The sequence below is a fragment of the Syngnathus scovelli genome, unplaced genomic scaffold, assembly GCF_024217435.2.
Source record: "Syngnathus scovelli strain Florida unplaced genomic scaffold, RoL_Ssco_1.2 HiC_scaffold_24, whole genome shotgun sequence".
Lineage (NCBI taxonomy): Eukaryota > Metazoa > Chordata > Actinopteri > Syngnathiformes > Syngnathidae > Syngnathus > Syngnathus scovelli.
The window spans coordinates 2,605,841-2,618,133 of NW_026061333.1; the positions used below are offsets into that span (position 1 = coordinate 2,605,841).

A 12,293-nucleotide genomic window follows, 5' to 3' on the forward strand; every position below is an offset into this window, starting at 1 on the left:
CTGAGGAGGAACAAAGCGTGAGGTCCTGCAAGGTGAGTCTGTTTGTTTGCGGCTGCTTGGTGTTGCGCAAGATGAAATGGCCTTTTTCTCGCTATCGTTCCTCTCGTCGATTCATCGTGAGGTGTCGCTTCAGTTTGTTCAGAGAGATGTTTGCTTCCGCGCCCGCAGGTCATCGAAACATTTTACGGCTACGACGAAGACGTGTTGGTGGACTCGGACGGATCGTCCTTGTCTTTTCACACCGACAGAACCCCCGACACGGAACCCGAAGAGGTAGCCCGCCATTTCTGCCAGCGTATTGGCGCCAAACATTCCTCTTCACCCTGGAATCGGACTCGTCTTTGCGTCGCGGGTGCTTTGTCGCCGGTCTGACTGATTCTGGTACTAGTGCTGTGTTGCATTGGTGTGTGCATGAGGAGGCGGAGCTTCGCTACCGCCAGCTGACGCAAGAATATCAAGCGCTGCAACGAGCCTACGCTCTGCTAGCCCAGACCAGCGGAGGGGACTACGACGCCGAGAAGGAGATCAAGGTGGCGCCCCTTCCCGCAACCCCCGGCCGGGTCGCAGCCTCCCCGTTCTCACCCAGCCTCGGGTGTTCTCTGGTCTGAAAGGAGGAGGAGGAGCCTCCCTCCTCCTCCTTTCAGACCAGAGAAAAGCTGATGGTAGTGTCAAACGCACCTCTTTCAATAATCACTCTTCCCTTAAATATCTACGAAAGTTATTTAATTCTCTAACATGTTCGGAGTTACTTTTTACGCGGCCCGTCAAAAGGGGAAACAGGCCCGTTGCGCCCTTCAAATAATTAAATTACTTTCAGTTCTACACCAAACCGATAATCCGATTCAAACACTTCCGTTAATTTATTCAGACGAAGCAAACTTTCAAACGGATTGAAATTCACTCGTGTCTCAAATAACTACGAAAGTTATTCAATTCTCTAAAATTGTCTGATGTTACTTTTATTTATTACGGTCCTATGTTATACCATAATAACCCCCCGCACATTAATCAAATTGTCAAATCAACCCCGAACCATCGATTGTACATTCAGTACAAATCAGCGCACAACAAAGTAGATGAATATACACAACACATTTATTGAAGAAACATGAAATAGAATTACAAATCTTAATCACTCCAGAAACCGAACAATTTCACCCACTGATACCCGTGTTAATAAAATCATTCAATCCCAGAACAATTCGATTGCAAAACACAGTTCATGAAAGAGGGAATCAATTTTTAGCCAAGCAAAGAAATCAAGAAGTAAAAATCACATTTGTGCTTCTCCAAACAATTTATGTCACGCCACTATTCTCATAGTGACGGGTCCCTTGATCGAATTGACTAACAATATTGCTTTAAGCTGTTACAGAATACATTTTTAGCCAAGCAAAGAAATCAAAAAGTAAAAATCACATTTGTGCGTCCATGCGTGACTCACAATCCGACACCGTGTTCCTGTTTTATTTCTATTTTAACTTGCTTAGCTTATTTTGGCCCCTTTTTTGGTCTCATGTTTTGGTCTGGCGCCATCTTTTGGACACATTTGGAATTTCAGCTCTGCCAATTTATTCCTGTGAACAATCCATATTTTACCATTTGCACCATCTCTTCCCCCCATGTTACATGACAGTAGAAATGGGTCACTATCAAAGCAGAGTAGCAGATCTGGAGTCAGCGCTGAAGCAACAAGGACAGGTAAGCTTATCAATGAGCACACCTTTTTCTCAGACAAAATAGCTACATTCTTCAGTCACTCATTCGTCTGGCATTACTGGACCAACCCCCCCCCCCCAACGTGGCTGGGAAAATGTGGAGAAAAGCAAATGTCATTTTCCAGTCAACCAAAGAATTTGTGGATGAAAATGACACAACATTCCAAAGCTGTCCACGCGTTTGTCTCTTCTAGAATGTCAAGTGGGTGGAGGAGAAGCAGCTGCTGCGTCAGAGCAATCAGCAGTTGGCCGAAAAGGTGACGGAAAGAAAGGCGCTGGGCGGAGTCGCTTGGCGTCACACCCGTCCGGAAGCCCCGCAGATGAGGTCTGACTGTCTTTTCAGGTCAGGCGGATGGAGGCGGAAGAAGCGCGTCTGAAAGACCACATCCAGGATATCCGAGACCAAAACGAACTGCTTGAGTTCCGCATCCTGGAGCTGGAGGTGGGAAGACTCGCACAAGCGTGTTGAGGCCAGAGATGTGACGGACGGACGGACGGACGGACGGACGGACGGACGGACGGACGGATGCATGCCTCTGCCTTTCAGGAGAGGGAGTGGCGCTCCCCCGTCTTGAAGTTTCTGCAAGTCCGTTTCCCAGACGGCCTCAGCCCTTTGCAGATCTACTGCGAGGCCGACGGCGTGAGCGTACGTAAGGCGTCCCTCGCAACCCTAACCTTAACCTGAGGTCCCAGAACACCTTACATTGCTCCTTGCGCCTTTCCCCAGGACATCGTCATCAGTGATCTGATGAAGAAGCTGGACATCCTGGGCGATAACGCCGTAAGTGTATGTCGAACTCCTTATGTTCGCACTCCACGAGACTCGGCGGATCAAATGTGACTTTTGGAAGGCTTTGCGCTGAAAGAACCTTGTTGACGCTGTGCCTTTGGGCTCTTGCAGAATCTCACCAACGAGGAGCAGGTGGTCGTGATTCACGCCAGGACCCTTCCCACCCTAGCCGAGAAGGTAACGCGCACGTCCACGCACGCTCTCGCATTCTGCTTATGTGACAGCAGCCTTTCCTCAGTGGTTAGAATACATCAAAGTGACCAAGTCAGCACTTCAACAGAAGATGTTGGACATTGAAAGTGAGAAGGTAGACAGACACGCGACATCAGCCAAGGGGAACTCGGGGCAATGTGCCCCAACAATTCTGACCTTGAGCTGTGCTAGGATATGTTCTGCAACCAGAAGGGCTACCTGGATGAAGAGTTGGACTTCAGGAAGCGTTCCATGGACCAGGCTCATAAGGTAAGCCGCCCTCAAATCTCCCGCCGGACTACTGATGGACGAGGATTGCGGCCCAGAGGATCATGGAGCTGGAGGCCATGTTGTACGAGGCGCTACCGCAGCGGGACTGCCCCGCCACGGACGGCGAAAAAGCCAGCCACGCTGGCGTGAATGACGTGCTGACGGCGGATCAGAGACAAGAGCTTAGGAGCGCCGTGGACCAATGGAAGCGAGCCCTGATGTGGGAGTTGAGGGAGCGCGACGCTTGCATCCTCCAAGAGAGAATGGATCTGCTGCACAGCGCGCAACAGGTAAGGGCCCAAAGCCAGCCCGGCACTTACTTGCACGCTTACTGGCTTTTGAAGGCTACTTTCCATTTGTCCGTCCTAGAGGAACAAAGAGCTGAAAGAATTCATCGAAGCTCAGAAGAGACAAATCAAACAATTGGAGGAGAAGTTTCTGTTTCTCTTTCTAGTCTTCTCCTTGGCCTTCATTCTGTGGCCCTAACACCAGCTGGTGAGTGAGCTCCAGCGGCACCGCACTCGACACCTCCGATACACTGCCAGCCGGTCTCAGACGTTGGCAGACGCTCCGATGCCGACGTATACCCCCCGCCACGGTGACAGAGGCACCGCGTCACACCGGCGCTCATCCAATCAGAAGGCAGGAAAGGCAAATTCACATGCAGGGCACTCTTGAACCAGAAGAGAGCGCCACAAAAAACGGTTGTTGCCCCAAACGCGCACTAAAAAGGGTCAGAATAACAAGAGTCCCACCGGCCAGCCGGGGCCACCCGTCCATCCATTTCTTCAGGGGGGGGAAAAATTGGAGTCACCGGTGAGTACATTTTGCATTTAGCTCTGCTTTTCTGCTTCTGTCTTCAAGTGTGTGGCATCCTGCGACCAAAGATTCAGCCAACCCCAAAGCGGTTGACCTCAACGTCCCACCACCATTCCTACCAGAGCAGGTGACGTGATGCTTTGGACATCCTTCCGTCTCAGATGCCCAAAAGTACTCTTTGCCACATCTGCGGCAATACGGTGTCTTTTCAAAGGTGCAAATAAATCCAGCGTGGGCGGAACACGCACGTCTTCGGTTTTTCCCGCTTTGTTTGTGTGACAGCTGTTGTGAAAATTTTACACAAATAAAGTTGTATAGTACAGGTTTGGCCAAGCCGCAACTCCCGAACCGCATGCGGCTCTTTTATGTTCATATCAACATTTGTGTGTGTGTGTGTGTGTGTGTGTGTAGGTGTGTGTGGGGGGGGGGTTGTGCGTGTTGGCTTCACTTGAGTTCAATTTAGTATTTTCGTCAAAAGCGCATGTGGTGAAATTCCACAAAGTAGGATGGGCAAACACATTCCAGTAAACTATTAGTGTCAATTGGGCTCTCGAAATGGCAGGGAAAAGATGCACAGCAAAACGAAAATATGTAGATGAACACAGGACGTTTTTATCAGAGTGGGAAAGTTTCTATTTTTTGTTGAACGTGATGGCAAATAAAGGAAAATGTGCTTTCGGCAGTTTGCAAACATATGTTTTAAGGTTGTGTTAAACTTATAATCATATTAATATCTAGTATTAGAGTGCTCGTGTGGATTGGTGGGGGGCGAGGAATGTGCAGACAAACTGCATGAACTTGTTTTCTTCAAAGTGTTGTGGAATAGGCCCGGATAGGGAGTACCGGAGGAGACCATCTCAAGGTCGGTTAGGAACAAGAACAACAGCACGTCTATGAGACCGGCCTTCGAGGGAAAAACCCAACTGTCTGACCTCAGCGACACCTGGACCGGGGAGGAGATGGCCATCGACCAATCATCTCACAATATTTTGCATGCTTTAATATTCATATTGTGTTTCTTTAAAACTGGGCAACCCGGAAGAATGTGTCGTCTTTTGGTGGTCACAAAAACGCACGAGTTTTAGTGTGAGGGACCCGGGACCCAGGCCTGTATTAGTGCGCTCTGTCAGGAATAAATAATTGGTAAATTTGGTCTGATTGATCTACTGGTCTTCTCTTTGACAGAACGAACTCGCAAAATTGTTAGGTGCGCCAGTGTGTGGATTAGGACATAGCAATTTATGTGTTAAGTGTTGATCGCAATTTGGAGTCAGATCAATAACTAGAATCCGTAACCTAACAATTTCTTGGTGACCCCGGACGTGATGTCAAGAGAAGGGTAATTGACAACTCGTGGTCTTTAGCCAAGACACCGGACAGTGTCAGGGACACTGTCTCCCGGTCGGCGAACCGTTTGGAATAAGCGCACAACGTTGAGCTGGTACGACGTTTCCTAAACCCTGAGCTCATCACCGATAAGGTAAGCAGAATACCTGTTACTATAAGTCGAAATGCTGCAAATTGAAAGAGGAAATTTAAGAGGAGACTGTCGTTCAGATCAAATAAGGTGTGCATGAAGTTAAGATACATACGGTGAATAAGTTTGGAACTTACGTGTGTAACGTGTACGGTAAAGTCAGGGACTTACGCGTACTACTGATAGGTCAGGGACCTAGTGCTTCGTCGTGGCGGACAAGGGTGCGGTGACGATCGTATTCAAATAGCTGGGGTTAATAAAGAGATCCCCGAGGGGAAGTGAGGCCTCCTCAAAAAATATCCGGTGGTAACAGTTCCTCCTGTGAGAGATCAGACCGCTAAAACATCCAAAATGAACCAAATTGGGGGGAGAGAGAGTGTGCGCGCAGAGGATCCTCATGAGTGGGTGTGTATATGAGTGTGTGTGAGTGATGTGTGTTCTATGGAAGAATGGTGTGTTTAAGTTAAGTTGGTTAGAGAAACTAAGATGAGCAAGGTGTGGCAGTAGAGAAAATAAGGTGACAGAAAGTTACTAGAACGGTGGCTTGATAGGATGAGAATAAGAGACAACAAATGTTGTGTAGAAGACATTGAAAGATGTCGAATGTGAACATGATGAAGGGCGCAACAGCAAAGTTGGCCTGCCCTTTGAGAGGTTGAGACTGATGGGCGAGCCTGCACTCGCGCGTAGTCGCGGGTCTGGGCTGTACGCGTGGGCCTGTGCTATGCTCGCGCGGGCGGTGGGCCGGCATCATGATTGTTGCAGGAAATGGCCAGCCTGTAACCAGTCAACATTGATGCCGCGACCCTCTCGCACGGGGGGTGCTATAGCCCGGGCGGGGCAGGGACAGTGTGAGTTTCTCAGTGAATGTTTGAAGCAGTGAGATTGAAGGAATGTATATGCTGATGTGGAAGCGCAAATTGTGAGTGGTATTGACCGATAGAAAGTGGCAAAGAAGCTACATGAGAGATGGATTGTGCGTGCGTGCGTATGCGTGTGTGTGTGTGTGTGTGTGTGTACGTGCGGTTGTGTGCGCGCTCGGTGTGTGCGTTTATGTGCACACCCTGTGTGCTGCATCCACACAGTGTGAGGAGGAAGACAGCATGGATCAGAGAATGTTCAAGAAAGGGGGGCTAACTCGTAAATAATGAGGAGCTATTGGGAGTAATCTGTTTGTCCTTTCTTTAAGGTTAGGTTAGGTTAGGTTAGCAACACGAGCGATTTAGAGGTTCAAAAGAAAGACAGTTAAAAGAAAAAAGCATTTTTGATTTGGACAATGGCAGGCTAACAAGAGCATGAGAAAGAAGGGTAGAGAAAGCGGTGAAAATAGACAAGGAAAGAAATGAATACAAGGGCATTTATCCATATTTGCATGATGTGACACACCCGAGTGCCCCGAAACTCGGAGTGAGCTATGTTGGACCGCCGCCGTACGGCGACCCCGGAGTAATGGATCCGGTGGTGACGTTGGGTGGTAGGATGGTAGTGGATGTCGAGGGCGAAGGCGAAAGGGCGGATCAGAGTATTGTACAGTTGATTGAACAAGCAGTAAATAAAGAGAGGCGACGGGCCCGGGAGGGGGACACATCCCGCGTGGACACATCCCGCGTGGACACCTCCACCCCCGGTCCGAGCCCTCAACCGTCCAATGTGACAAAAGGAGAAAGCTGGCATAGACTTACTGCCGAGAATGAGGAGCTAAAAAAGAAAATTGATCAAGCCGATGAGCAGCGTACACAGGAAGCGCAGATGTTAAAATGGGCAACAGAGAGAGAGAGAGAGAGAGAGAGAGAGAGAGAGAGAGAGACACGGAGAAAATATAATTTGCGGAGTGGTCAGGGACAGATGACACAGGCCGAGGTGCAGAAAAATGAATTGATGTGTCCGCTGGTGACCACATCGGGCGGTCAGCACTACGAGCCCATGGTGCTCCGTGATGTGACCACGATAATGGAAAATATGCCCCCACTTCACAGAGGAGGCAAGGTGTGGCTGAACAAATTTTTGGCTCTGATGAGTGGGCAGAGCTGTACACTCGGTGACATGCGCCAGATGTTGGCAGGAGCATGCTCCCTGGTGCAACTGCAGGCAACTGAGGAAGCAGCAGGCACAGCGAGACTGGGGAGGGAGGTGCCCTTGCCACAAGTAGCAGCGCCCCTGTTTGAAAACATTAAATTGACTTTCCCACAACCCACCGATCTGGCCCCCACTATGTTTCCTTATGATGTGAAAATGTCACCTGCACAACATTATGTAACATGTGTGGAGAGTTGGATTGAAACCACAGGTCGACATCCGGCTCTCACGCACGAGGCAGAGGTGCTCTTCCGAACGGCGCTGCTGGATGGACTTCCGCCAGATGTGAAGAAGCAGCTAATGTCAGATCCTGACATTCTGGTTTGTGCCGAAGAACGATTTAAACGTCATCTTTTGCATCACTGCAGAATGTTCACTGAGTCACAAGCTAAAGTTGAAAACGAGACAGACGCATTATCTAAACAGTTGTTGAAATTACAGTTGGCAAAAATGCATGGTGAAGCTAAACAGTCTAAATCACAGAAAAAGGAAATGCAAATGTCACAGGCTCTTCAGGTGGTGGGGCGCGGAAGGGGCCAGTTCCGGGGCGGATACAGAGGGAGTGCACCTGCTTACCCGGGGAGGGCAGCATACAAACCCCATTCGCCCAACGCATGTTTCATCTGCGGCGAAACCGACCACTGGGCAAAAGAATGCCCACAGTATCGACCGCGCGGAGCCACCCGCCCACAAACGCACGGAGGTCAGTACTACCAACATGATGATCTCTGGTGTGGACAATTTGAATAGGGCTGCCCAGGGAGCCAGGAAAGCAGTGGCCCGGCGGAGCCAATGCTTCATGTGACAGTGGAAAGAAAAACCTGTGAAGATGCTGGTGGACACAGGAGCAACTTATTCATCAATAAACACTGCCCTTCCTGTATCCTCACTGTCAAAGAAAACAACAACTTTAGTCGGCTTCTCGGGACAACCACGTACTCTGCCTTTTACCAAACCACTTGAAACTGTGATCACCCGGACAGGGTGTAGACTGTGGTACAAATACATCCATTCCACAGACACTCCGATCAATTTGATGGGAAGGGACTTGCTGTCAGCCGTTCAAGCCAGAATTCTGTGTGGGCCAGAGGGAGTGATTATTCAATTTCCAGATGGCATCAGCATCCAGTGCTCACAGCAGCTACAACAACATGGTCAGTGGCTGATGGCGCCCCTACCGGCAGAAGCAGAAACTGCAACCATCTACTGGGCCAGGCTGGAGCCAGAGACCCCTGCTGGTGGCGGTGTGTTCTCGACCTACCTACTGTGGAAGCCTGGATCTGCTCACTGGCGCCATACCACCCACCTGTTGATCCTTTGCATTGCACTCTATTTTATGACCGAAAAAGTGATGATGTATATCGGGATTTGTTTGAAGAAATTGAAGGGCACATGTGGGATTTAACTTCATCGTGCATTTTGATTGGTAAAGAGGGAGTCGCAGCGGCAACTGAATTGACATATGAACAAATGCAGTGGTTCAAAATGACAGAGAAAGGGGTGCCACACATTTCGCTGGCTCTTGCCCCAGGACACGAGGCCAGACAATTGGGCTCAATGGCCAAGCAGTTGTTGCAACAGACCGATTGGCGGAAAACTCACATTCCTAATTTGTACTGGTCTGAGTCTCAGAATGCATACCAAATTAAACAACCCATGGCAGACACAGGATTGCTGGAGATGATGTTGGTGTCCCGCACACACGGTAGGGAGTTAACTGATCATGAGGACGCTGAAGTAATGCTGGCGGCCTTGCCCGACCCACTGTGGTCCCAGAGTCCATTTGATGTCGGGTTTTGTCATTAGGTGGCCCCTATTGATCTCCAAATGGATGAGACGCAGCCTATCAAACGGCCTCAATATCGTTGGCCGAAAGAGGCGGACCAAGGCATGGAAGACACTCTGTGTGGCCTCTGGGACGCAGGGGTGTTGGAAGTGTCCGACGGCCAAATCGCACTCCTTGCTGTGGCGTTACCAAACTGGGTGAAGCTTGGGTCAAGGTGGACAGGAGCTTCATTGTGCACTAAGTTTGACAGAACTGAGGAGATTTGATAAAAATTGAAGAATGCGTAGAGCTACAGAGAAAAGCATCATAGTCAGAGATTGAACAGATTTGGATAAAACAAATAGGCTAAAACGGTAAGAAACAAGAGCGAGATCTGATATTTTGGCTCGTCAGGCTTAAGAAGTAGAAGTCGAGTTAGATACATTTTAGAATAGGACATTTGGACTAAAGTGGATTCGGTCAAGAGGAACAGGGGCATTTTGGCATTTTAACAGGGATTGACAGCAAGGGAGATTGAGGATAGAAGATCTGGACAGCAATGACGTAAATTACATTAAAAACTGCCCATTCTAGGGAGAGGTGCTGAATGGTGTGACAGGCAGGATTTTTAGGAAGAGAAAAAGGGGCGAGTTAGACTCGCCAAGAGGGGCAATAAAGAGAAGCAGACTGAGAAACATATTTGAGCTAGACAACAGGAAAAAGGGGGAGAGCCAAATGATGATGTAAAAATCCAGAGGGAATAGTCGGACCCATCTTTATTGAATTTAATTAGGATAATTAATAGAGATCGAGTTTGTAGGAGCAATCTGAGGTTATGGAGGCTCCCCTGACACGCGGGTCCCACAGTCGTCTCCCCCCAGATAGACATATATGACAATTTGAGATGAATCTGATGGGCGAGTTTATGGAAAATTGAATTGGAGATTTTACAATAGGTCATGTTGACAAGTATGTCCAAATGTGAAGAGTTACTATTAGGAGTCAATGTTTGCCTGCACACTAACATACTAACTTTGCTTAGTGTGGGAGGAGAGCTGAGTGATAGAGACGGATGTGTGTGTCTGCGAGTGTGTGGATGGGTGCGTGCGCATGTGATCATCTATGACTGTGTGTGCGCAATATGATTGGCCAGAGAGGTCTGAAGTTGGGGTGATGTGTTTGCAATTGAGGATAAAATTCCTCTCACCTGAAGGGGTGGTACAGACTGGAGGGTCTGGAACTGGTAAGTGATGAGTTCTGACCGGAACCATGGCTCAATGATCAAATCAGGGGCACCATCGACAACAAAACGATGTGATGGAGAAGGCCCATTTCAGTGATATGGTCAGACAAGACAGAACTAGTATCGAACAGCAAGACTTTGAGCGATTTGACGTGTAACGACTTTGAGCTCACCCGACGGGGTGACGGACTAGGTGGACAGTGACCAATTGTTTGACGCTTGAACGTGTTTGCGACAATAGCACGCTCTGCTTTGTTTTTCTGTGTGACTTGATTTTTTATTTTTTTTTTTTTTTTGCAGCATCAGCCACCAGCCAAGGAACGGATTGCGCGTTGCTTGCGTAACTTGTTTTCATTCTTGCAGGTTGTCGATTGCATTCGTGGAAAGTTTGTGTTGGATTTACAAGAATATGTTAACCCTTGCCCTTTTGGTTTTTATGATGAACTTGTTGATGACGTGGTTTTCAGGACATGATCCGCGGGCGCCAGGATTCATTTTATGACTGTTTTAATTTTGATACTTGATGTCTGTTTTTGTGTGTACAAATGTCCGCTGTCAGCCGGGCTATAAGCTCACTGACAGGAGTGCGATGATTTTTGTTTGTGTTGCCGAGTGTGTGTGGTGGACAGTCAAGTTTCAAGGACTTGGGGTGATGGTCCCGGGGCCCAGATGGTAACTAGAGGTTCCGTGGGCCTGGCTACAATGAGTGTGGTGATGAGAGGGGACGCTTTGCAGGTTCCTTTTGATACGTAATGACACATTGGGTGAATGTGTCAAAGGGGGAGAGTGGTAAAATAGAAATGGGTGAGTAGGTTTCAATTTGTAATTGTGATATACAAATTTTTTTCCAAATTCACTTGCTTTCAAGCTTTAACAGGACATGCCAGAATTCACCCAGCAATGATGGAAGGAGCAGAGGAAGACCAGTGACATCTGGTTGTGGTGTGGAGATGACAAATTATAGGATCGCTTGCCGAAGAATGCATCAGGTATCTGTGCCCTCGTGTCGTTGATAATGCCTGTGGTGGTTGTCCCCATTGAAATACAGAATCTCAATTGGAACCTGGAGTCCCCACTGGCGGGGCTCCTGAAGCAAGCCAAAAGAGACATTTTGCCCCCGTGGTTGAGCGACGACCATCCAACATATATTGGCACTATAGGAGTGCCCCGGGGTGTGCCAGATAAGTATAAACTCGTTAATCAAGTGTCCTCGGGATTCGAAAGTATCTTCCTATGGATCACCCCCAGTAAAAATGTAGACCGTATTAATTACGTTCATTACAATGTCCAACGACTGGGTAATTATACAGCTGAATCATTTGCCGCAGTTCATGAACAATTGGCTGCAACGTCGTTAATGGCGTTCCAAAATAGAATTGCGTTGGACATGCTATTGGCTAAGGAACATGGTGTGTGTGGAATGTTTGGTGATGCATGTTGTACTTTCATCCCAAACAACACGGCACCAGGAGGCCGACTGACCAGGGCGTTGGAAGGACTAAGGACACTGAACAAAAAGATGAAAGATCATTCAGGCGTACACACCGATATTTGGTCTGATTGGATGAAAACGTTCGGAAGCTGGAAAGGCCTCATCATGTCTGTGCTTGTTGCTGTAGCTATTTTTATTACAATTATGATTTTACGCGATTGTTGTTGTATTCCATGTATTAGGTCACTCACTGTCCGGTTGATCGAGAAAACCGTCGGCCCGTTGCCACCGATGGGCCAATATGCCCTGGTGACTCAACATGAGCAGCGGGGGGAAGGAAGGATCGACAGCGCGCTGGTAGCTGTTTGCTAAAGTAACGGGTGATGACCTCATAAATGAGGTCATGAGAGGGAATAAAGGAAAATGTGCTTTCGGCAGTTTGCAAACATATGTTTTAAGGTTGTGTTAAACTTATAATCATATTAATATCTAGTATTAGAGCGCTCGTGTG

At 48.3% G+C, this 12,293-nt stretch overlaps 1 protein-coding gene and 1 long non-coding RNA gene across 3 annotated transcripts; both read left to right on the top strand.

Annotated features, from left to right (window-relative positions):
• The first annotated feature begins 1,328 nt into the window (after window positions 1–1,328).
• Window positions 1,329–3,254, top strand: LOC137839902 (janus kinase and microtubule-interacting protein 3-like). 2 transcript variants are annotated; one of them, XM_068649722.1, is made up of 8 exons: window positions 1,329–1,701; window positions 1,913–1,975; window positions 2,062–2,160; window positions 2,266–2,364; window positions 2,446–2,505; window positions 2,620–2,685; window positions 2,747–2,815; window positions 2,893–3,254. In XM_068649722.1, exons 1-8 carry the CDS (start codon window positions 1,432–1,434, stop codon window positions 3,118–3,120), a joined length of 954 nt encoding a protein of 317 aa, XP_068505823.1. In that variant the 5' UTR covers window positions 1,329–1,431; the 3' UTR covers window positions 3,121–3,254. The 2 variants fall into 2 exon arrangements, with proteins under 2 accessions (XP_068505823.1, XP_068505824.1); XM_068649723.1 differs by having other exon boundaries at window positions 2,446–2,499.
• Window positions 3,255–3,340: 86 nt separating this feature from the next.
• Window positions 3,341–4,137, top strand: LOC137839906 (uncharacterized). The gene is made up of 2 exons (XR_011086305.1): window positions 3,341–3,465; window positions 3,835–4,137. It is a non-coding gene; the product is annotated as an uncharacterized lncRNA (long non-coding RNA).
• Window positions 4,138–12,293: the final 8,156 nt, after the last annotated feature.

What these genes read in the sequence shown, in the direction of transcription:
- LOC137839902 (XM_068649722.1), top strand. Translation starts at nt 1,432, where the DNA reads ATGCGTGACTCACAATCCGACACCGTGTTCCTGTTTTATTTCTATTTT. An exon ending in ATCAGCAGTTGGCCGAAAAG is followed by an intron (nt 1,976 to 2,061) that starts GTGACGGAAAGA and finishes CTGTCTTTTCAG; the next exon opens with GTCAGGCGGATGGAGGCGGA. An exon ending in TTCCCACCCTAGCCGAGAAG is followed by an intron (nt 2,686 to 2,746) that starts GTAACGCGCACG and finishes GCCTTTCCTCAG; the next exon opens with TGGTTAGAATACATCAAAGT.